Genomic DNA, 26,072 nt, shown 5'->3' with positions numbered 1-26,072 from the left:
TTTAACAGGAAGTTAGGTAAAGACTTCAGAGACAAAGAAATAGAAGGCATTGTTGATGGGGTTAAATGAAAAAGGGCAAGAGGTGGACAATATTGGGCATTGACACTGGGGTGAGCCTTTAGGGCCGAATGGTCTGTTTCGGTGGTGCTTCACTTGTTGCTATGTAACATGCGGAAATTGCAACATCTGGGAAACAGGTGGACTCTGACCTTTGCGTTTCTTTCCCAATGATTTCGATCACAAAGGAATATACACCAACCCAATCTGGGTTTGTCTCCTCTGGAGACATGAGCAGAACCTTAAACTAATTCCTTTGGAATTGTTCCAATTCTTTGGTATTTTTAATCAATTCAGTGTAATGCTGGCCAATTCTGTGCGTGTGTGTTGTGGTGTCTGCAAGGGTATAAAAACTCAGTCAGGACCAGTGTTTTGGAACTAGTCTATCGCCATGTGTCAGCTCCTGTTTCTGCTGTATCTTTTGCCTGGCCCGGTTTGGGGGCAGAATGATTCACTCTGTCGACTTCGAGGGAGGTTTGACCTACCTCGGATAGCAAAAGACGGGGACATCGTCATTGGCGGATCGTTTAACATTCACTATTACAGAGAGGAGAAAATTCTCGACTTCAGATCCCAGCCAGGACCCCCAGAGTGCAAAAGGTCAGTGTTCCGCCTAGATAGGAACCGAATTAAACCTTCCCATTTTACTTGTGTTCGATCTGATTGAAGAATTGACTCCTGCACCGAGTTGAACTTTGGCATGTCATGTTTTTCTGTCAATGCAGACCACATCATGATAGTTTCATGGTCACCATTGCTGAGCCTAGCTTTACAATTCCAGATTTATTTATCGAATCTAATGGAGTTGGGATGGACTGAATTGCAGAGACTAATAGATAATGAGGTTGTGGAATTTGCTGTTGACCTGAAGTTTAGTGCATGGAATTGAAGGTAACAGCTACAAACCTTCCAGAGGCCAGGTGCATCTGCTTGATAAAATGAATTGTGTGCTGATTAATGGAGATGGATAAATATTTGATAGATTGAGGTATCGAGGGCCATGGGGAAATGGCACAGAAAAGGAGTTGAGGCCGGTATAGATCAGCCATGATCATACTGAACGGTGGGGCAGGCTTGAAGTGCCGAATGGCCTCATCCTGCTTCTGTTTCTTGTGCTGTGTTCTCAATTTCTTTAGGTGATAACATTTTTGAAATTGCATTGTCCATCTCGAATTGCCCTTGGGAAGGTGGCTTGAATTGCCTCTTGAACGACTGTACCATGTAGTGTAGGCACAGCCACCCTGCTGTTTTGGAGGAAGGTCCAGGAATTTGCCCCATGTTGGGGCACTGTGATGATCACTAAGATGCCAGAGTGAGGTTGGACCTAGCCAGAAAGGTAAGGCAGCCAAGAAGGCATCGTGTCCTGTTATAGGCTCTGTCTCATATCCAGTTCCATTGACTTCAGTATGATTGAATATTGGGCATGTCCTATAATGAGCCGATCTGTCTGTCCATGTCCGATTTTAACCCCAGCTATATGCGGGAGGAACGTTTCACCAATTATCTGAATAGCGGTTCTGTTGAATAATGGCCAGAAATGTGTTGGCAAAAGGTTCAAACGAAAGAAGATTATCCGCTATTGCTGCAAGTGTGGAGTCTATCTCTCATTCTCACTGAGGTTGCAAATCAGAATATCCCCAAATCCACAGTCAATGAATTATTGATAAGCGAAATTGTCGGTAGTCTCGCCGGGAGAGGAGGAACTCTGGTCGCTACATGCAACAACTTGTTCATTAAAAATATTTAGGTTCTTATTTCTGGACAAGACATACACACCATCACACCGAATGTCTTTACGATATGTTTCCAAATAGGACCAATTAGTTCTTGTCTGGGTGTCAAGCCAAACTGGATTGAAGACTTGTTTCAGCTATTAAGCCGAATAAGTTATTAAAAGCACTAAATTTCAATTTTTCACGCCTTGAAAATTAGAGTTGCTTTGTCGCTACATTGAACACAAGGTAAGCGGGACAGAGTTAGTGTGATGGCAATGTAGCAACATGTTTAGTAAGTGGATAGAGATTCCTATTGGTCACTAATATCCTAACTCACTCAAGGACAAACGTGGACAATCAATTTCTATTCTAATATTAGTGAAATCACAAAAGCAGAGTGAAGGTTCATGACCAGTTTAGTATCTCAATATATCTAGGGGATGGAGCAACTCTTGGTCCCACTGTCCTTGAGAATACAATTCGGGACCAATACTAACCAGATACAGACTGTGTTACTCCATCAGAGATAGACTGGCCTGCAATTTCACACCCTTGGTTTTCCTCCAACTCAACGCGCCTTCCCTTTAGACAGTTAAAAGCTGGCACATGATAATTATCTGTCTGTTTATCCTGCAGTTTTGATCTGACGCAGTTTCAGTTTGCCCAGACCATGATTTACACCATCGAGGAGATAAACAGGAAGCAGGTCCTGATACCGAACATTACACTGGGCTACCAGATTCACGATGGCTGCGGGGACCCTGCTATGTCTACCAAAGTGACCACCCTGCTCATTAGCGGACAAGAGGAAACTCTTGCTGACCCGAAGTGCAAGACGACCTCTAACATCCCGGCGATAGTTACAGATGCGGAATCCATGCAGTCTGTCGCAGTTGCCAGAGTCATCACTCCCTTCAACGTGACAATGGTAGGGACGGCACTACATCAGCACCTTTCCCCTGCACTCCGGCTGTGTCCATGACAGAAGAGATAGCCCTTTATATGTCGATCGCTGTTTGATTTCAAACATGGTTTATTTCCAAGTACAATTTGAAATATTGATCAAACCAATTCTCATCGAGATATATATAGGCCTACAATAAAAACTGAAAATGCTGGAAATACTCAACAGGCCGATGGAGAGAGAAACAGAGTCAACGATTCAGGTTCCCGCAGTACTCCCAGCTTTTTCTGTTTTATTTCAGATATCCAACATTCAGGATATTTTGCTTATATATTACTGCTCCCCATATACAGGGGGTGGGGGAGGGGCACTTTGCATAGGATTACATAGAATATACAGAACAGAGTAAGAAGTCTCACAACACCAGGTTAAATTCCAACAGGTTTATTTGGTATCACGAGTTTTCCGAGCGCTGCTCCTTTATCAGGTGAGTCCCTCACCTGATGAAGGAGCAGCGCTCCAAAAGCTCATGATGCCAAATAAACCTGTTGGACTTTAACCTGGTGTTGTGAGACTTCTTACTGTGCCCACCCCAGTCCAACGCCGGCACCTCCACATCATACAAAACAGAAACATGCCATTTGGCCCGACCATTGCAGGCTGACATGTATGTCCTTCTTAAACCCTCTCCAAACCTTCCTCAGCTAACTCTTATCAACTGAACCTCAATTTCATTCTCCCTCACTTTTATCTAACTTCCTCTTAAATGCATCTGCAGAAACATCTTTAATTACGCTCTGTGAGAGTGAGGTTCACATTCTCACCACTCAATGCACAAATGAGTTTGTTCTGAATTTGATTTCTGTCTAGTGTCTTGATGGCCTCACGTTTTCCCTTCCCCATAAATGGAAATATTTTCCTTGTGCCTGCTCAATCAAAATATTTAGTAATTTCTAGATAGAATTTTATATGTGCCACCTCTCAGCTGTCTCTTTTTGAAGACTGGTTATCCTCTCCTGATAATATTGTTTCATATTCCGGCATCATCTCCTGTGTTTCTATCTAACATTGTGATCAGAACACAGTGACTTTATTGTTATAAAAACAGAAAATGCTGGAAAATCTCAGCAGATCTAACAGCATCTGTGGAGAGAGAATAGAGTCTTCTGACTCAAAACATTGGCTCTCTTCTCTCTGAGATTTTCCAGCAGTTTCTGTTTTTGTTTCAGATTCCAGCATCCGCAGTATTTTGCCTTTACTTTATTATTATGCTTATCTTAAAAGTGATAAGGCTTTTAACGTTGATTTTCACACAAAGGGTAGAGGAAGTCCGGAACTCACTCTATGAAAAGGCTGTTCAGGTTAATTTTGTCAATTGAAATTTTAAAATTTTGGTAGATATTTGGGCCGGAAATTTACAGTCCCGCCGCCCAGCACGGGAATCGGAGTGGGCGAGGGGCAGACTGGAAAGGTCTGTTGACCTCAGGCAGGAGTTTAGGGATTCGGGACGAGCGAGGCCATAAAATTCCATCCTTGACGCGCCAGATTATGGAACTGAAAATGTTGTTTGTTTAAGATGCTGATCAAGCTTATTTTTGCATGAATGGACTGTTTCTATTTCTGCGATGCGTCTTTACATCACCATTAGTTATCCAAATGTTGTTCAAATCAAGTGAATGATATGCATAAAGAATGAAATGTTATCATAAAGCATGGATGTAAGGGAACTTGGGGAAATAAATAGTGATGTCTTGAGGAGTGTACATATAACAGAGAAGGAGGTGCTGGAAGTCTTAAAGTGCATCAAGGTAGATAAATCCCCAGGACCTGATAAAATGTATCCCAGGATATTGTGGGAGGCTAGGGAGGAAATTGTGGGTCACCTAGCAGAGATACTTGAATCATCAATAGTCAGAGGTTAGGTGCCTGAAGATTGGAGGATGGCAAATGTTGTGCCTTTGTTTAAGAAGTGCTGCAGGGAAAAGCTTGGGAACTACAGGCCGGTGAGCCTCACGTCTGTAATGGGTAAGTTGTTAGAAGGTATTTTGAGAGACGGGATCTACAGGCATTTAGAGATGCAAGTACTGATTAGGGACAGTCAGCATGGCTTTGTGAGTGGAAAATCATGTCTCACAAATTAGATAAGAGTTCTTTGAAGGGATAACCAAGAAGGTAGATGAGGGCAGTGCAGTTATGTTGGGCCCGATTTTACCATTGCGTTGTGCCCATTTTCGGGTGCGAAAACATGGTAAAGTCGGGTGTGAGGCCATTAACGTGATCCGCGCCCGCGTCCGCACAGATTGCCACTTTACCAAAACCCGGGAATGGCGGTGATTCGATTCGCACCCAAAACGGGCGCAACGACGATTTAAATGCATTTGCATGCATTTAAATTGAATTAATGAACTGCCCGCCCAACTTTATCAGCATTTCCCCCTTTACCACCGTGTTTGCCAATCCGGAACCGCGCCGTAATGGACCTGCTAAATAAAAGTCTGAAACGGGCGCTCCAGCTGCTGAAGAGTGAGTTCAGAGCTTCCAACGGCTCTCTGACTCAGATCAGTGGGAGGGGGGAGGAGGGAGGCGGGTCAGATCATTCTCTGGTTGGGGGTGGGGGGGAATGAGGCCAGATCGTTGTCTGGTGGGGAGGGAGGAGGAGGTGGGTCAGATGTTCCTCTGGGGGGGGCGGGGGAGGGGGGGGGTAGTGAGGCCAGATCATTCTCTGGGGGGGGGGGGGGGCGCAGTAGTGGGGCCAGATCGTTGTCTTGGGGGGCGGGGCGTGAGTGAGGCCAGACCATTCTCTGGGAGGGGGTGGGAGAGTGAGGCTAGATCATTGTCTGGGGCGGGGGGGGGGAGGGGGGGGGGTGAGGCCAGACCATTCTCTGGAAGGGGGGGAGTGAGGCTAGACCGTTGTCTGAGGGGGAGGGGGGAGTGAGGCCAGACCATTCTCTGGGGGGGGTGGGGGGGGGAGTGAGGCTAGATCGTTGACTGGGGGGGGGGGGAGGAGGGAGGCGGGTAAGGTGTATCTCGGGGGGGGCGGCAGATGGATCTCTGGTGGGGGGGCACGGGGATCTGTTGCCACTCTGCGGGCAATCGGTGGGGAGGGGGGGCAGAGTTGGCAATCGGTCTGAGTAGTGGGGGGGGGTGGATAAGGGGGACAGCGATGTGTGTGGGTAGTGGGGGGGTGGATAAGGGGGATAGTGATGTGTGTGGGTAGTGAGGGGGGTAGATAAGGGGGACAGTGATGTGTGTGGGTAGTGAGGGGGGTAGCTAAGGGGGACAGTGATGTTTGTAGGTAGCGGGGGGAGTGGATAAGGGGGACAGCGATGTGTGTGGGTGGGGGGGTTGATAAGGGGGATAGTGATGTGTGTGGGTAGTGGGGGGGTGGATAAGGGGGACAGTGATGTGTGTGGGTAGTGGGGGGGTGGATAAGGGGGACAGTGATGTATGTGGGTAGTGGGGGGTGGATGAGGGAAACAGTGATGTGTGTGGGTAGTAGGGGGGAGGTGGATAGGGGGGACAGTGATGTGTGTGGGTAGTGGGGGGGGGAGGTGGATAGGGGGGACAGTGATGTGTGTGGGTAGTGGGGGGGGGGAGGTGGATAGGGGGGACAGTGATATGTGTGGGGTCCATCGCTCCTGCTTTTCACTCCCGGTCCGCTTTCTCCGCTTTCTGCGGCCCGGGAGCGATCTGATACAGGAGCGCTTTTTCCAATTTTTTTCCAACTGCGCATGCGCAGTTCAGAGCTCCGATTGTTTCGGCCATGCTAAGCCCCGCCCACAGCGCGAATGGGATGGAGATGGCTGAGAGCGTATGGGGGTACCTGAAAGTAGATTTCTAAGTCGGATCTGCATTACGCCCAGATTCGGCACTTAGAATGAAAATGGTAAAATCGGGCCCGTTGTCTACTTAGACTTTAGCAAGGCCTTTGACAAGGTACCGCATGGTAGGTTGTTGCATAAGGTTAAATCTCACAGGATCCAGGATGAGGTATCTAAATGGATACAAAATTGGCTTCTTAACAGAAGCCAGAGGGTGGTTGTAGAGGTTGGTTTTCAAACTGGAAGCCTGTGACCAGTGGTGTGCCTCAGGGATCGGTGCTGGGTCCACTGTTATTTGTCATTTATATTAATGATTTGGATGAGAATATAGGAGGCATGGTTAGTAAGTTTGCAGATGACACCAAGATTGGTGGCATAGTGGACAGTGAAGAAGGATATCTCGGATTGCAACGGGATCTTGATCAATTGGGCCAGTGGGCAGATGGAGTTTAATTTAGATAAATGTGAGGTGATGCATTTTGGCAGATTGAACCAGGGCAGGACTTACTCTGTTAATTGTAGGGCGTTGGGGAGACTTATAGAACAAAGAGACCTAGGGGTACATGTTCATAGCTCCTTGAAAGTGGAGTCACAGGTGGACAGAGTGGTGAAGAAGGCATTCAGCATGCTTGGTTTCATCGGTCAGAACATTGAATACATTGGGATTGGGATGTCTTGTTGAAGTTGTACAAGACATTGGTAAGGCCACACTTGGAATACTGTGTACAGTTCTGGTCACCCTATTATAGAAAGGATATTATTAAACTAGACAGAGTGCAGAAAAAAATTACTAGGATGCTACCGGGACTTGATGGATTGAGTTATAAAGAGAGGCTGGATAGACTGCGACATTTTTCTCTGGAGGCGTAGGAGGCCAAGGGGTGATCTTATAGAGGTCTATAAAATAATGAGGGGCATACACCAGCTCGATAATCAATATCTTTTCCCAAAGGTAGGGGAGTCTAAAACTACAGGGCACAGGTTTAAGATGAGAGGGGAGAGATACAAAAGGTTTCAGAGGGGCAATTGTTTCACACAGAGGATGGTGAGTGTCTGGAACAAGCTGCCAGAGGTAGTAGTAGTAGACAATTTTGAACACAATTTTGTCTTTTAAAAAGCATTTAGACAGTTACATGGGTAAGATGGATATAGAGGGATATGGACCAAATGCGGGCAATTGGGACTCACTTAGGGGTTTAAAGAAAGGGGCAGAATGGACAAGTTGGGCCGAAGGGCTTGTTTCCATGCTGTAAACCTCAATGACTCTATGACTCTATGACCATTTAAACCTCATATAGTTTGAAAACAATTCAACCCCATGGAGGTATTAGAAAATAAGAAATAGGAGCAGAAATAAACCATAAGGGCGTCACAGGGGCACACTGTTGCCTCAGAGCTCCAGAGACCTGGGTTCAGTTACGGCCTTAGGTCACTGTTGTGCCGAGTCTGCACATTCTCCCCGTGTCTGCATGGGTTTCCACCGGGTGCTCCGGTTTCCTCCCACACTCCAAAAATGTGCGAGCTAGGTTGATTGGCTATGCTAAATTGCCCCTAGTGTCAGGGGGATTAGCAGGGTAAATAAGTGGGGTTATGGGAATAGGGCCTGGGTGGGATTGTGGTCAGTGTAGACTCAATGGACCGAATGGCCTCCTTCCTCACTGCAAGGACTCTATGATCCCATAATAAGGCTCCTTGAGCCTGCTCTGCATTTCAATAAGATCTTTTACGTCAACTCCATTTTCCACCTTTTTAAATTCATTTACGGGATGTGGACATCGCTGGCTGGGCCAGCATTTATTGCCCATCCCCAATTGCCCTTGAGAAGGTGGCGGTGGGCTGTTGAGATAGAAATCATAGAAACCCTACAGTACAGAAAGAGGCCATTCGGCCCATCGAGTCTGCACCAACCACAATCCCACCCAGGCCCTACCCCCATATCCTTACATATTTTACCCACTAATCCCTCTAACCTACACATCTCAGGACACTAAGGGGCAATTTAAGCATGGCCAATCAACCTAACCCGCACATCTTTGGAATGTGGGAGGAAGCCGGAGCACCCGGAGGAAACCCACGCAGACACGAGGAGAATGTGCAGACTCGGCAAACTCCACACAGATCCATTGATTCCATTGGTATCCAAAAATATATCAATCTCATAAACATAAGAATACAAGAGCTGGGAGCAGGTATGGACCCATACGCCTTGCTGAGCCTGCTCTACCTTTGATATAATCATGGCTAATTTTGGGTTTCAATTCCACTCTCCTGACCACTCCCCATATCCCATAATTCCCCTTGAGACCAAAAATCTATCCTCGCCTTAAATATATTCAGCAATGGAGCATCCAGAATGCTCCGGAACAGAAAATTCCAGAGATTCACAGCCCTCTCAGTGAAGAGATTACTCCCCACCTCCATCTGACATGATGGTCTCCCCCCACCCCCCAGATTATCCCAAGATTATGACCCTCAGTTCTGAAGTCTCCAGCCAGGGAAGTAACCTTTATTAATTAATAGGATGTGGGTGTCACTGGCAAGGTCAGCATTTGTTGCCCATCCCTAATTGACCTTGAACTGAGTGGCTTGCTGGATGGCTTCGGGGCTAGAGGGCAGTTGAGAGTTAACCACATTGTTATGGGCCTGGAGTCACATACAGGCCAGACGAGGTAAGGAGATAGATCTCCTTCCCTAAAGGACAGCAGTGAACCAGATGGGTTTGTATGACAATTGACAATGGTTCCATTCTCACCATCACTGAGATTAACTTTTAATTACAGATTTATTAATTGAACTTAAATCCTACCACTTGGCATGGTGGGAGTTGATCCCCAGAGCATTAACCTGGGCCTCTAGATTATTTGTCCAATGACCATAATCTCACAGATGAATTTTATAAATTTCAATGAAATCACTTTTCAGATTTTAAACTCCAGATATTATAACAATTTATGTAGCACTTTTAATGTAACAAATCATCCCGAGGTGCTTTACAAGCCTGATGATTCTTTGTTGCTCCTTCTCCAAAGCCACTATCTCCTTCCTTAACGGTTGTCAAGAATGAAGGTTATCAATCAAAGTCTGATTTGTGCATCTGGCCTATGCCTTGACAAAGGTGTAAACTCTATCTGTATTTTTGTGTCTTTTGCTGAAAGGGAGCTTTTAAAACTGAATCTAATAAAATTAACCACAAGCTGGCAGTTTGAATGCCTGGAGATTATGTTTCAAGTAAAGTTGTCACTACAGTAAGGAGAGAATTGCTTTGACACCTAAAATGGTGAATACTGCCTTCCACTTTACAGAGCCTGTATCTAGATAGGGAGCAGATCAGATCTTCACCAACTGCTTCAACTATTGAGAAATATTCCTCTGCACTCGTGATGGAATTATTGAAAGTCTCCCCACCAAAGTAGTGAAGTAAAGTTACTGTGAAAATCCCCTAGTTGGCACACTCTGGCTGGCACCTGTTTGGGTACACTGAGGGAGAATTTAGTATGGCCAATGAACCTAACCTGCTCATTTTTGGAGTGTGGGAGGAAACCAGAGCACCTGGAGGAAACCCACGCAGGCACGAAGAGAATGTGCAAACTCCACACAGACAGTGACTCAAGCCAAGAATCAAATCCGGGTCCCTAGCGCTGTGAGGCCGCAGTGCTAACCGCTGTGCCACCGTGCCAACCAAAGTAAAAGTCTGCTATGTCTCACCAATCACCAGTAGGTCATTCCATGTTATTCTTACCAATAAGATGCACAGGCATTCTGATAACTGAAATATTCAAGAATAACCAGCACATCTAAGAATTAAATAGACGATCACTCATCGATTCCCAAAGGTTAATCATTTCCCATATATAAAATAAAAGCAGAAAATGCTGGAAAAACTCAGCAGGTCTGGCACGCCTGTGGAGAGAGAAACCAAACTAATGTTTCAATTACAATACAAAACAATTGTTTAGATCTGAAATGTAGGTTGGAATTCTCTGGTTTCGTATGCCTCGCTGCCAACGAGAATGGAGAATTTGGTGCTCAGCCAATACTTAATTCACTGCAGCGGGACCGGAAAATCCTAGCCACAGAACTCTGCTTTTCCCTTCACAATAGCTACCAGACCTGTTGTGTTTATCAAGGGGGATCAGTTTAGTTCAGTTGGCTGGACGGCTGGTATGTGATGCAGTGTCGCCAAGAGCGGGGGGTTCAATTCTTGTACCGGCTGAGGTTATTCATGAAGGCTCTGCCTTCTCAACCTTGCCTGAGATGTGGTGATCCACAGGTTAAATCACCACTAGCCAAAGGGTAGAGCAGCTTATGGTCATCTGGGCCTATGATGACTTTAACTGTTTATTCAGCATTTTCTGTTTTTATTTCAGATTTCCAGCATCTTCAGTACTTTGCTTTGATGAAAATGTTTATAAACTCACCCACTTTTTAATGTCTTTATTTTCTTTGGGATTGTTGATAAGACCACATTCAATTCGCCAACAATCCAATCGGAATTTCTAACTCTCACTTGTCCTTTCCATTCTCCAGTTCAGCTATTCTGCTGCTTACGACTATCTCAACAACATGTACGAATTCCCCACCTTCTTCCGAACCATCCCAAATGACTACCACCAGGTGGATGGTCTAGCCCAGCTTGTCAAATACTTTGGATGGAACTGGATTGGGACAATAAGGAGCAATTCCACCTACGGGGCCCTGGCAATGGACGAGATTATCAAAAGCATGGAGAGTTTCGGCATTTGCATCGCTTTCTCCGAAGCAGTCCACAAAACAGACTCCAAAGAGAAGCTGAGTAGTCTCATCGACACCATCCAGCGAGCCACTACCAAGATCATCGTTGCCTTCGTGGCTCAGGCAGACATGGCAGTGTTGTTGCAGGAACTAGTGCGCCAGAACGTGACTGGGATCCAGTGGATCGGCAGTGAGTCTTGGATCACTATGCCCGGCATCTCCCCCAAGAGAGACACCAGATTCCTGGCGGGGACACTGGGCTTCGCCGTACCCAAAGCGATCCTGCCGGGGCTGAAAGAATTCCTCCTCAAAGTTCACCCTTCCAACTACTCCGGAAATGTCTTTGTGGAAGAATTTTGGGAAACCATGTTTGAATGCCTCTGGCAAAAGCCGGAAAACCTGAGCCTGAGGGACAGCGATGTTGAGGTGAAACTGTGCACTGGAGAGGAAAAGCTGGAAGAAATCGATAATCAATACACTGATACATCGCAGCTGAGAATCGCTTACAATGTGTACAAAGCTGTGTACGCAATTGCACATTCACTCAATAAGATGCTATCAAAAACTAACTTTACCTTTTCGCAACTTGATCTTTGGGAGGTAGGATATCTGAACCTTCTTGGAAATCCGTGAATACTTTAGAAATAAAAATAGAAAATGCTGGAAAATCTCAGCAGGTCTGACGGCATCTGTGGAGAGAGTCATCCAGACTCTATTCTCTCTCCACAGATGCTGTCAGACCTGCTGAGATTTTCCAGCATTTTCTCTTTTTGTTTCAGATTCCAGCATCCGCAGTATTTTGCTTTTATCTTCATACTTTAGAAATGTCAGGTTGTCAAAGTCAAAGTTCTGTCCCCATATGTCTTATCTCTCTCACTATGCTACTTGTTTTTTATTTCACTATATTGATACCTTACGTTACAGTGCGGATGTTAAGCTATTGGATTCCGGGTAATGTTTTCTCTGGGTCTGGCCTCTGCCGCTGGATTTACACTGCAAATTCCAAATTTTTGGAGAGTGCAATAAGTTTCCCAATTTAGCTTCAATGTCAGTGACAGATGGACTTCAACCCAGATAAATGCGTCGTGGTCCATTTTGGTAGGTCAAATGGGATGAAGGAGTACAATATAAAGGGAAAGACTCTTAGTACTGTAGAGGATCAGAAGGGCCTTGGGGTCCGGGCCCATAGGACTCTAAAATCGGCCCTGCAGGTGAAGGAGGTGGTTAAGAAGGCGTATGGTGTGCTGGCCTTTATCAATCGAGGGATTGAGTTTAGGAGTCCGGGGATAATGATGCAGCTATATAAGACCCTCGTCAGACCCCACTTGGAGTACTGTGCTCAGTTCTGGTCGCCTCACTATAGGAAGGATGTGGAAAAGATTGAAAGGGTGCAGAGGAGGTTTACAAGGATGTTGCCTGGATTGAGTGGCATGCCTTATGAGGATAGGCTGAGGGAGCATGATCTTTTCTCCTTGGAAAGACGAAGGATGAGAGGAGACCTAATAGAGGTGTATAAGATGTTGAGAGGCATAGATCAGGTGGACTCTCAGAGGCTTTTTCCCGGGGTGGAAATGTCTGCTACGAGAGGACACAGGTTTAAGGTGCTGGGGGGTAGGTACAGGGGAGATGTTAGGGGTAAGTTTTTCACACAGGGGGTGGTGGGCGAGTGGAATTGGCTGCCATCAGTGGTGGTGGAGGCGAACTCAATAGGGTCTTTTAAGAGACTCCTGGATGAGTACATGGAGCTTAATAGGATGGAGGGTTATAGGTGCACCTGAACCTTACGGGGTGCACCTGAACCTTACGGGGTGCACCTGAACCAGAGGGGCACCAATATCCTCGGAGGGAAATTTGTTACGGCTCTTCAGGGGGGTTTAAACTAATTTGTCAGGGGAGTGGGAAAGGGAGTTGTAGTCCAGAAGTCAGTGAGGGTGGTGAGGTATTGGGGAAGGTATCAGGGTCAAGGGTGGGTACTGGTAGACAGGAAGGTGGGTTGAAGTGTGTCTACTTCAATGCAAGGAGCATCCGGAACAAGGTAGATGAACTTGGGGCGTGGATTGGTACTTGGGACTACGATGTTGTGGCCATTACGGAGACGTGGGTAGAACAAGGACAGGAATGGTTGTTGGACGTTCCGGGGTATAGATGTTTCACTAAGTGTAGGGAAGCTGGTAAAAGAGGTGGAGGAGTGGCATTGTTAATCAAGGATAGTTTAACGGCTGCGGAAAGGCACTTCGTGGGGGATCTGCACACTGAGGTAATATGGGCTGAAGTTAGAAATAGGAAAGGAGCGGTCACGTTGCTAGGAGTTTACTATAGGCCCCCAAATAGTAATAGAGATGTGGAGGAAGAAATTGCTAAGCAGATTATGGATATGTGTGGGGGTCACAGGGTAGTTGTCATGGGGGACTTTAACTTTCCAAATATTGATTGGAACCTTTGTAGGTCAAATAGTTTGGATGGGGCAGTTTTTGTGCAGTGTGTGCGGGAGGGTTTCCTGACACAATATGTGGATGGGCCGACTAGAGGTGAGGCCACATTGGATTTGGTACTGGTAAATGAACCGGGCCAAGTGTTAGATTTGGTTGTGGGAGAGCAATTTGGAGATAGTGACCACAATTCGGTGTCTTTTGTAATTGCAATGGAGAGGGATAGGGCCGTACGGCAGGGCAAGGTTTACAATTGGGGGAGGGGTAATTATGATGCGATTAGGCAAGAATTAGGGGGCATAAGTTGGGAACAGAAACTGTCAGAGAAAGGAACTAATGAAAAGTGGAACTTTTTCAAGGAACAAATACTGGATGTCCTTGATAGGTATGTTCCTGTCAGGCAGGGAGGAAATGGCCGAGTGAGGGAACCGTGGTTCACAAAAGAGGTGGAATGTCTTGTGAAAAGGAAGAGGGAAGCTTATGTAGGGATGAGGAAACAAGGTTCAGATGGCTCGATTGAGGGTTACAAGTTAGCAAGGAATGAGCTGAAAAAGGGGCTTAGGAGAGCTAGGAGGGGACATGAGAAGTCCTTGGCGGGTCGGATCAAGGAAAACCCCAAGGCTTTTTACTCTTATGTGAGGAATAAAAGAATGACCAGGGTGAGGTTAGGGCCGGTCAAGGACAGTAGTGGGAACTTGTGTATGGAGTCAGTAGAGATAGGCGAGGTGATGAATAAATACTTTTCTTCAGTGTTCACCAAGGAGAGGGGCCATGTTTTTGAGGAAGAGAAGGAGTTACAGGCTAATAGGCTGGAGGAAATAGATGTTCGGAGGGAGGATGTCTTGGCAGTTTTGAATAAACTGAAGGTCGATAAGTCCCCTGGGCCTGATGAAATGTATCCTAGGATTCTGTGGGAGGCAAGGGATGAGATTGCAGAGCCTTTGGCGTTGATCTTTGGGTCCTCGCTGTCCACGGGGATGGTGCCAGAGGACTGGAGAATGGCGAATGTTGTTCCTCTGTTTAAGAAAGGGAATAGAAATGACCCTGGTAATTATAGACCGGTTAGTCTTACTTCGGTGGTTGGTAAATTGATGGAAAGGGTCCTTAGGGATGGGATTTACGACCATTTAGAAAGATGCGGATTAATCCGAGATAGTCAGCACGGATTCGTGAAGGGCAAGTCGTGCCTCACAAATTTGATAGAATTTTTTGAGGAGGTAACTAAGTGTGTTGATGAAGGTAGGGCAGTTGATGTCATATACATGGATTTTAGTAAGGCGTTTGATAAGGTCCCCCATGGTCGGCTTATGATGAAAGTGAGGAGGTGTGGGATAGAGGGAAAGTTGGCCGATTGGATAGGTAACTGGCTGTCTGACCGAAGACAGAGGGTGGTGGTCGATGGAAAATTTTCGGATTGGAGGCAGGTTGCTAGCGGTGTGCCGCAGGGATCAGTGCTTGGTCCTCTGCTCTTTGTGATTTTTATTAATGACTTAGAGGAGGGGGCTGAAGGGTGGATCAGTAAATTTGCTGATGACACCAAGATTGGTGGAGTAGTGGATGAGGTGGAGGGCTGTTGTAGGCTGCAAAGAGACATAGATAGGATGCAAAGCTGGGCTGAAAAATGGCAAATGGAGTTTAACCCTGATAAATGTGAGGTGATTCATTTTGGTAGGACAAATTTAAATGTGGATTATAGGGTCAAAGGTAGGGTTCTGAAGACTGTGGAGGAACAGAGAGATCTTGGGGTCCATATCCACAGATCTCTAAAGGTTGCCAGTCAAGTGGATAGAGCTGTGAAGAAGGCCTATAGTGTGTTAGCTTTTATTAACAGGGGGTTGGAGTTTAAGAGCCGTGGGGTTATGCTGCAACTGTACAGGACCTTGGTGAGACCACATTTGGAATATTGTGTGCAGTTCTGGTCACCTCACTATAAGAAGGATGTGGAAGCGCTGGAAAGAGTACAGAGGAGATTTACCAGGATGCTGCCTGGTTTGGAGGGTAGGTCATATGAGGAAAGGTTGAGGGAGCTAGGGCTGTTCTCTCTGGAGCGGAGGAGGCTGAGGGGAGACTTAATAGAGGTGTATAAAATGATGAAGGGGATAGATAGAGTGAACGTTCAAAGACTATTTCCTCGGGTGGATGGAGCTATTACAAGGGGGCATAACTATAGGGTTCGTGGTGGGAGATACAGGACGGATATCAGAGGTAGGTTCTTTACGCAGAGAGTGGTTGGGGTGTGGAATGGACTGCCTGCAGTGATAGTGGAGTCAGACACTTTAGAAACATTTAAGCGGTTATTGGATAGGCACATGGAGCACACCAGGATGATAGGGAGTGGGATAGCTTGATCTTGGTTTCAGATAAAGCTCGGCACAACATCGTGGGCCGAAGGGCCTGTTCTGTGCTGAAAGAAAAAAAAAAGGTAGGTCCAGAAGGTAGGGATGTGTTCGGCACAACTTGTGCTGTAGTTTTTCTATGTTCTATGTTCTATGTCAAGAAATGTGGACCCCCTGGTTCTGTTTAACTGGCCAAGCCTGTTTTTGGAATTAGCAGGGTGAGTCTCGATGAAGGACCAGTCCCATCCAAAACTCCAATACGGGCTAAATCAGGTTTACAGGTGGCACACAGTATAAACCAAGAAATACTGAGGGCTATAATCATGGATGATTTTAATATGCACATAGACTGGATTGATCACATTGGTAAGGTAGCCTCAAGGGAGAGTTTGTTGAATGTATTAGAGATTGGCTTTTGGAGCAATATGTTGTGGAACCAAGAGAGAGGAGGCTGTTCTGGATTTGCTATTGTGTAATGAGGTAGGGCAAATTAATGATGTCCTGGTTAAGGAACCTCTGGAGAAGAGTGATCATAGTAGGTGAGAAACTGGAGTCCCACACTAGCATTTTAGAGTTAAACAAAGATAAGTACATAGGCACGAGGACAGATTTGACCCTAGGGCAGAAAGCCTAAATGGTCGGACAGTTGATGAACAGCGGCAGATTGGGCAGTTTAGGCCTATACTCCCCAGAGTTTAGGAGAATGAGAGGAGATCGAATTGAGGTGTACAAGATGATGAGGGGGATTGACAAAGTAGATGTGGAGAGGATGTAAAAGTGGCAATGAGTTAGGATGTAAGGTATACAACTTTCTCCCCTTGCAGATAATGACATTTTCAGAGATTCCTTTACTTTTTCAGACACAGCGTCCCAAAGGTGACAAGTTGCCCAGCAAAGGAAATCTCCTCATCTCCCCTCTAGGTTCTAATCTGTATCTTCTAGTTACTGACCATTGTGACAAGGGAAACAGTTCCTCCTCACTTACTCTTCCAAACCCCTTAATAATTTAATTAAACCTCCCTTAATTCTGGTTGCCACACTACTTCTGGTAATGTGGCAAACAAAATTGTACACAATGCCCCAAATGCGGCCTAACCAAAGTCTTATACAGCTGCAACATGATTTTCCAATTCCTATACTCAATGCCCCAACCAATGAAGGCCAGCATGCCATACGCCTTCTTGCCCACCTTGTCGACCTGAGTTGCCACCTTCGGGAAACTGTGGATCTGCATGCCTAGATCCCCCTGTATGCTAATATTTCTAAGGGCTCTACCAATTACTGTATATTTTCCTTCTGCAGTAGGCCTTCCAAACCGCATTCACTCACATTTGTCTGGGTTAAATTCCGTCTGCCGTCTTTTGGCCCCGGTCTCCAGCCGATTTATATCCTGCTGTATCCTCTGACAATCCTCCTCACTATCCGCTTCTCCCCCAATTTTTGTATCATCCGCAAATTTACTAATCAGACCACCTCCATTTTCCTCCAAATCATTTATATATATTACAAACAACAGAAGCCCGAGCACTGATCCTTATGGAACACCGCTTGCCACAGAGGTCCAGTTAAAAAAGTACTCTTCCACTGCAACTCTCTGCTTTGTGGTGGTTAGGCAATTCTTTATCCAAGCTAATAAATTACCACGAATCCCATGTGAACTAACCTTTTGTGCAACACCTTATAAATGTCTTCTGGAAGTCCAGATATACTACAGCTACACAATCACTGTTATCCACTTTACTTATGACATCTTTGGGGCGGCACAGTGGCACAATGGCTAGCCCTACTGCCTCACAGTACAGAGGACCCGGGTTCCATCTAACCTTGGGTGACTGTACGGAGTTTGCATGTTTTCCCCTTGTCTACGTGGGTTTCCTCTGGGTGCTTTGGTTTCCTCCCAGAGACATACAGGTTAGGTGTTTGGTGATAATAAATTGCCCCTTAATGTCCCAAGATGTGTAGGTTTGGGGGATTAGCTGGGTAAATGCGTGGGGTTACGTGTTTAGGGCCTGGGTGGAATGTTCTGTCGGTGCAGACTCGATGGGCCGAATGGCGTCCTTCTGCACTGTAGGGATTCTATGAATCTGTGACAGGAGGGAGGGGGTTTTCTCTGGTTGCTGTATATCAATGATTGTGTGTGTACAAGGCCTAGGTTACTTCTAACCACTGTCTATAGAACAGTTAGTAATTTTAGTCAAAATTGGCTATCATGTGTAAAATGTCACAGACATATTTAAACTAGAGCAACTCTTCCAATCAGCAGAAAAGCCCCTGAAATAACATCTTCCAAATGGATTAAGTACTCATTTATATTTGAATTTCCAATTTCCTGAACATTTGATCTGGGGGAAGATTTGAAAATGATTTCTAATTTCAATTTAAGACTACACAGTGAATTGTGTTGCGAGATACAATCTCATGAATGACTTGCATGTAATTCTGTTGTTTTTTTTCTTCTTTTCCCCAAGCTACTTCATCATATGTACGCTGTGAATTTTACCGCAAAGAATGGAGAAAGTATATACTTTGATGAAAACTTAGATACAGTCCCATTATATGAATTGGTAAATTGGCAGGTGGATTCTAAAGGTGTTGCTCATGTTGTGACAATTGGACGTTATGATGGACTTGTAGCTTTTGATAAAAGGTTCTATATAAACAAAGAAAATATTATTTGGATCAATGGGAAAAAGGAGGTAAGTTTATCTTTAAATTGTGCCAGCTTTAGATTGTACATTATGGACTTGGAATCACCTCAAAGAGTCAGTCCTAAAGTATCATTACATTATGAAATTTCTTCCTTAACTAATTTAATGGGCGACATGGTGGCACAGTGGTTACCACTGCTGTCTCACAGTGCCAAGGACCTGAGTTCAATTCTGACCTCGGGTCACTGTCTGTGTGGAGTTTGCACGTTCTCATTGTGTCTGCGTGAGTTTCCTCCGGGTGCTCCAGTTTCCTCCCACCGGCCAAAGATGTGCAGGTTAGGTGGATTGACCATATTAAATTGCCCCTTAGTATTCCAAGATATGTAGATTAGGTGGATTAGCAGTGCAAATACGTGGGCTATGGGGATAGGGCCTGGGTGGGATGATCTGTTGGAATGTCGGTGCAGATTCGATGGGCCAAATAGCCTCCTTCTAAACTGTTGGGATTCTATGACATATCTACTCAGCATTTCCATCACTCCCTGGACAGCACTTTCCAAACCCATGAACACTTTCACTTTGGGGGACAATGGCAGCAGACACATGGGAATGCCACCACCTGCAAGTTCCCCTTCAAGCCTCTCACCATCCTGACTTGGAAATATATTGTGATTCCTTCACTGTCACAGGGTCAAAATCCTGGAACTCCCTCCCTAACAGCACTCTGGATGTACCTACACCACATGGACTGCAGCGGTTCAAGAAGGCAGCTCACCACCTCCTTCTCAAGGTCAATTAGGGAGGGGCAATAAATGTTGATCTGCCCAAGGACGCCCGCACCCCTTGAATGAATGTTTTAAAAATTCAGAAGAACAGGGCATGGAAACACCATCAACTCTGAATTCCTCTCAAAGTCTCGCACCATGGGCGGGATTCTCTGGTCTCGTCCGCAAAGGGACCTGTTGCAAGGGAGAATGGAAAATCCCAGCTGTGAACGAGGCTGTAACATTTCATCCCATTATTCATTGTCACTGCATCAACATCCTGTCAACATCCTGGTCCCTGTTGAACTGCACTGTGGGAGTATCCTCGCTGCATTGATTGTGGCGGAAGGTCGACCACTGTGTTCTCACAATGAACAATAAATGGCAGCCTTGGCAGCAACACCTCCATTCCAATCAATCTTTTTTAATACCCTTATATCATCTATTATATATGTATATTTAATTCTGAAAGGTGAATAGAAAATATTATTTCCGCTGGTTGAGGAGTCAACGAGAAAAGATCATGAGGGCAATCTTACCAAAAAGGAGAGAATCGTACCTATTATTTGGGCGCGGTCCCAGATACAATCGTACGGCACTTGGAAAAAAAACAGCCCAGATGATTCTCACCAGCAGGGGTTAGGTGGGCAGAGCCTATTCTCACTGAGAAGCCAGCTGCTGAGCTCTATGGGCGCCATTGCGCAGGTGCCCAGCTATCCCAGTGCACTGTCATGTCGACCGGTGGAACGAGCCAGTAAGATCAAGCCCCTGGCCCCCCCCCCTGCCCCCCCCCCCCTGCCCCCCCCCCCCCCCCTTCTAAGGAATCACAAGGAATCAGCTTGAGTGTGAGAAAGTTGGCACTGAATTATCAGTGCTAAACTTAAAGAAGGGACATTACGAAGGTATGAGAATGGTATTGGCCAAAGTTGACTGGTCATATAGATTAGTGGGTAAGACAATAGATGAGCAGTGGCAGACATTTAGGGAGATAATTCATGACAGCCAGCAAAAAATGCATGCCAATGAAGAGGAAAAACTTTAAGAGAAGGAAGAACTTATCATGGATAACCAAGGAAGTTAAGGAGGGTATTAAGTTGAAAGCGGAAACATATAAGATGGAAAAGGTTCATGATAGGCCAGAAAAATAAGATAGATTCAGAATGCAGAGCTAAAAAAAAATAGGAAGGAGAAAATAAACGATATAGGTAAGCCAGTGAGAAACATTAAAACAGACAGTAAGAGATTTTTAAAGTACATTAAAAGGAAAAGAGAAGTAAACGGAAGCATTGGCCCCTTCGAGAATGAAACTGGGGAAGTAATTATGGGGACCAAAAAAAAGCAGAAGAGTTAATTGAATATTTTGCATTGATCTTTACCTGAGAGGATATGACCCAGAAATAGTAAAAAATACTGGGGAGGAATGAAATCCAGTCACCATCACCAAATAAATAGCTTTGGGCAAACTCATAGAGTAAAGAACAAAGAACAAAGAACAGTACAGCACAGGAAACAGGCCCTTCGGCCCTCCAAGCCTGTGCCGCTCCTTGGTCCAACTAGACCAATCTAGTAAAAGGCTAACAAGTCACCTGGACCTGATGGTTTGCACCCCATGATCTTAAAAGAGGGAGCTGCAGAGATCAAGGGCGAGATTTTACAGGTTCGCTCGAGCGAGACCAGAAAATCCCGTTGACATTTCCATTGGCCGTCCCTTGCCCGCTCTGATTCCGTGGCAGGCGGGGCGGTAGAATTCCAGCGCATTAATGCTTGGGGTAGGTTGTGGTGTAGTGGTATTATTACAGGTAAGTTTTTTAATTACCTCTAGGACATTGAACATTACAGCACAGTACAGGCCCTTCGGCCCTCGATGTTGCGCCGACCAGTGAAACCAATCTAAAGCCCATCTAACCTACACTATTCCAATATCATCTATATGTTTATCCAATGACCATTTAAATGCCCTTAATGTTGGCGAGTCCACTACTGTTGCAGGCAGGGCATTCCACACCCTTACTACTCTCTGAGTAAAGAACCTACCTCTGACACCTGTCCTAAGTCTCTCACCCCTCAATTTAAAGCTATGTCCCCTCGTGCTAGCCATCACCATCTGAGGAAAAAGGCTCTCACTGTCCACCCTATCTAATCCTCTGATCATATTGTATGCCTCTGTTAAGTCACCTCTTAACCTTCTTCTCTCTAACGAAAACAACCTCAAGTCCCTCAGCCTTTCCTCATAAGACCTTCCCACCATACCAGGTAACATCTTACTAAATCTCCTCTGCACCCTTTCCAATGCTTCCACATCCTTCCTATAATGCGGCGACCAGAACTGTACGCAATACTCCAGAGTTTTGTACAGCTGCAACATGACCTCCTGGTTCCGAAACTCAATCCCTCTACCAATAAAAGCTAACACTCCGTATGCCTTCTTAACAACCCTATCAACCTGGGTGCCAACTTTCAGGGATCTATGCACATGGACACCGAGATCTCTCTGTTCATCCACACTACCAAGTATCTTACCATTAGCCCAGTACTCTGTATTCCTGTTACTCCTTCCAAAGTGAATCACCTCACACTTTCCCGCATTGAACTCCATTTGCCACCTCTCAGCCCAGCACTGCAGCTTATCTATGTCCCCTCTGTAACCTGCAACAACCTTCCGCACTGTCCACAACTCCACCGACTTTGGTGTCATCCACAAATTTACTAACCCATCCTTCTACGCCCTCGTCCAGGTCATTTATAAAAATGACAAACAGCAGTGGCCCCAAAACAGATCCTTGCAGTACACCACTAGTAACTGATCTAATCTAGCTAATTTGATTCCTTATTAAACTATATTCAGCAGGTTTTGAAGTTACATCTTGCTTATAAACTGTTGTTTCAAATTTAATTGCAACTAAGATTTTCTTAACTGGGATAATTGTAATAAATGAAAACCAAAGGTAATAAATATATGTCTTACTTATAAACATACAAATTAGAAGCAGGAGTAGGCCATTCAGCCCCTTGAGCCTGCTTCATTATTCAATAAGATCATCACTGTCCTGATTGTATCCGAACCTCCAGCCCTGAGAACATTTAACTCCCTTGTTGGTGAGGAATCTGTCGCCCTCTGCCTTAAAAATATTCAGTAACCTTACGGCCTTCAACATTGTCCAGGGGGAGAGAGCTCGATAAACTCACAACCCTCTGAGAGAGAAAACAATTCTCATTGCCGTCTTAAATGGGCGACCTAAGGGAGAATTCTCTGGCTGTTCACGCCCCACCGCTGCTGCAAGCAAGGATGGAGAATTTGGCACTCAGCCAAGTCACCGCTCACTGCAGCGGGACCAGAGAATCCCGCTGGCGTAAACAGCCGGAAAATTCCAGCCCTGTTATTTTTAAACGGTGTCCCTAATTCTAGTCTCTTCCACTAGGAAAAACTTTTCAGCATCCACCCTGTCCAATCCCCTCAAGATCTTCTTATCCATTCCAATAAGATCTCCTCTCGGTCTAAACTCCAGGGAATACACCTGTCCAAACTTTCCTCATAAGATAACCCCCTCATCCCAGGAATCAGTCGAGGAAACCTTCTCTGAACTGCTTCAAACTCATTTGTAGCCTTTCTTAAACAAGGAGACCAAACCTGTACACGGTATTCCACAGTACTCTTACTTTGGTGATAGAATGAGATGATATTAAGTGTTTTCATCTTTTCGAGGCCACTGGATTGAATTTAATACCATTGATTTATCCTAGGTCCCCCGGGGAGTTTGCTCTGACAGTTGTCTTCCTGGAACATGGAAAACAGTCAAAAAAGAAATGCCCTTGTGTTGTTTCACCTGCATACCTTGCTCTGACGGTGAGATCAGCAACCTGACAGGTATGACTGAACATATCTCACAGCACAGAAAGGGGGAGGCCATTGTCCGCATTGTGCCTTTGTCTGCTCTATGCATGAGCAACCTAATTAATCCCACTCTCTCATTCATTCCCCACCATCCTCCAAATGTTCCCCTTTCAAATAAACACCCAAAATGAAATGAGCATCGAATCTGCTTCCGCCACTGTTACGTGATGCACAAACAAAATTCTCCTCATCTCATCACCCCAGCCAATCCCCAGAACCTTCACCCATTGTACTCAGGCTGCATCACTGAGTTACCAACTCTTACACAAGTGGAAACAGTTTCCTCCCATCTCGTTAGAGAAGCAGTAGAGTAGCTTGGTTTGTACTCACTGGAGTTTAGAAGAATGAGGAAGGACCTGATTGAGGTATATAAAATACTGAAGGGGATTGATGAGGTGGACATTGAACAGATGTTCCCCTTTGTGGGGGGCTCCCAGCCTGATCCCGCTGAAGTGAAGGGAGGCCATGCAGGCCCCCCAGGAGGTTGGGTGTAAAAGGGGGGTGCCAACCTGGCTCACTGGCACTGCCCAAAGGGCAAAATGGCAATGCCCAGGGGGAACTTTGGAAATGGCACCAGGCAGCAGCAATGCCAAGGGGGCGGGGGCTATATGGGGCGAGGCCTCTCGGGGAGAGATCAATAGAGGTGGGAGGTCCCGCTGCCACTCTGTACTTGGGCTTGGTGATAGAGGGAGGGAGGCCAGTGATTGGGGCTGGCCATCAGGATGGGGGGGGGGGGGGGGGGCAACCTGCTGGGAGGTGTTGGGGCTGCGGGAGGGAGGTTAGTGGGGACTGCAGGGGGTTGTCAGGGCTGCTGGTGTCGGCGGAAGATCGAGGTGGGGGGGGTCAGGGCTGGCCCAGTCACATCCGGGAGGCCAGCGATTGGGTGGTGGGGGGGTTGTACGACCAGCAATGCAGGTCGTGGGGCTGGCCAGTGATAGCACTGGCCAGCGATTGGGAGGCCAGCAGTGCGGGGCTACTGTGCATGCGCCGATTCTCCGCTGTGACAGATCGGCGCATGCACTGTGGCCTGCTCAGCGCTATGCTGTCAGCCTCTCCAACGGGAATAGGCCCTGCCCCTGGATTTTCAATGAGATTCACACGAGGGCAGTCTGTGATGCACAGAATGTGGGAGTTTCGTTTTGAAAATCCCACTGAAAAAACCAGTGTGATTTACTCCAGTTTTTATGCTTAGAATTTTTTTGGGGGAGAATCCCAGCCAAAATGTGGGATCTTGTTATGTTATACATTATACAACCAGCTCAAGCATTGAAGGAAAGATTGCATAAACTAGGATTGTGTTCACTGGAAAGACGGAGGCTGAGGGGAGACTTGACAGAGGTCAACAAAATTATGAGGGGCACAGACAAGGTGGATAGTCAGAAGCTTTTTCCCAGGGTGGAAGTGTCAATTGCAAGGGAATACAGGTTCATGGTGAGAGGGGAACAAGTTAAGGGAGATGTGGGGGGTGTTTTTCATGCAGAGAGTGGTGGGTGCCTGGAACGCGCTGCCAGAGGAGGTGGTGGAAGCAGGAACATTAGCAACATTTAAGAAGCATCTGGATGGGTCCATGAATAGGGAGGGAATAGAGGGATACAGACCGAGTAAGGGCAGAAGGTTTTTTTTTAGTTTAGTTAGGGCGTCATGGTCGGCCAGGCTTGGAGGGGCGAAGGGCCTGTTTCTGTGCTGTACTTCTCTTTATTCTTTGGAACCTGACACTGCTGGGAGGGTCAGGGTTGCAGGGGTGGGGCTGGAGGGTGGAGGGGGGGGGGGGGTTCTTTGGGACCCTTTTAATTACTTTCAGAATCAGTCTACGCGTATGACCTTGAAATACCAACAATGCGTTGTATTGCTTTCTCCATAGATTCAGTATCGTGCTTGAAATGCCCGCCAGAATATTGGTCCAATGGGTTAAAGACTCAATGTGTGCCAAAGAAGATTGAGTTCCTTTCATTTTATGATGAGATGGGAAGTTCCCTAATGACGCTGGCAGTGATTGGAGCCTGCTTGACTGTGGCGACAGCTTTTATCTTTTACAAGTACCGGCAGACACCTCTGGTCAAAGCCAATAATTCGGAGTTAAGCTTCCTGCTCCTTTTTGCTTTAACACTTTGCTTCCTCTGTTCTCTGGCCTTTATTGACCAACCCTCTGTCTGGTCCTGCATGCTGCGTCACACAGTTTTCAGTATAACTTTTGTCCTTTGCCTCTCGTGTATTTTGGGCAAAACGCTCGTCGTGTTAATGGCTTTCAAAACCAGACTCCCCAACAATACGAAGATCAAATGGTTTAGCCCAATGCATCAAAGACTGAATGTTTGTGCCCTCACCTCTGTGCAGGCTATCATTTGTATTATCTGGCTCACCACTTCACCTCCTTTCCCTGTTAACAGCACAAAGTACTACAAGACTATCATTATACTGGAATGTAACGTTGGCTCCATGGTGTATTTCTGCTGTGTGTTCAGTTACATCGGTGCTCTTGCGTGTCTGTGCTGCGCACTCGCATTTTTAGCCCGAAAACTGCCAGATAACTTCAACGAGGCAACTTTTATAACCTTCAGCATGTTTATATTTTGCGCAGTGTGGATCACGTTTATCCCAGCTTACGTCAGCTCCCCAGGAAAGTACACGGTGGCCGTAGAAGTTTTTGCAATTCTGGCGTCGAGCTTCGGTCTGCTGTTCTGCATTTTTGCCCCCAAGTGTTACATCATCATCCTCCAACCAGAAAAGAACACAAAGAAATATTTAATGCGCAGATCGATTGCAACAAAAATCTGA

The 26,072-nt window shown here is 46.0% G+C and overlaps 1 protein-coding gene across 1 annotated transcript; it reads left to right on the top strand.

Moving 5' to 3' along the window:
• Positions 1 to 448: 448 nt before the first annotated feature.
• Positions 449 to 26,072, top strand: LOC144485788 (extracellular calcium-sensing receptor-like). Its single transcript, XM_078203876.1, has 6 exons — positions 449 to 657; positions 2,409 to 2,700; positions 11,025 to 11,828; positions 18,462 to 18,689; positions 23,147 to 23,270; positions 25,159 to 26,072. Exons 1-6 carry the CDS (start codon positions 449 to 451, stop codon positions 26,070 to 26,072), a joined length of 2,571 nt encoding a protein of 856 aa, XP_078060002.1.

Source organism: Mustelus asterias, chromosome 3, assembly GCF_964213995.1.
Source record: "Mustelus asterias chromosome 3, sMusAst1.hap1.1, whole genome shotgun sequence".
Lineage (NCBI taxonomy): Eukaryota > Metazoa > Chordata > Chondrichthyes > Carcharhiniformes > Triakidae > Mustelus > Mustelus asterias.
This window is presented reverse-complemented; position numbering and strand designations above follow the sequence as displayed.

Coding starts and splice junctions, on each gene's coding strand:
- LOC144485788 (XM_078203876.1), top strand. CDS start 449: ATGTGTCAGCTCCTGTTTCTGCTGTATCTTTTGCCTGGCCCGGTTTGG. Junction 2,701..11,024: donor CTCCCTTCAACGTGACAATG/GTAGGGACGGCA, acceptor TCCATTCTCCAG/TTCAGCTATTCTGCTGCTTA. Junction 23,271..25,158: donor TGAGATCAGCAACCTGACAG/GTATGACTGAAC, acceptor CTTTCTCCATAG/ATTCAGTATCGTGCTTGAAA.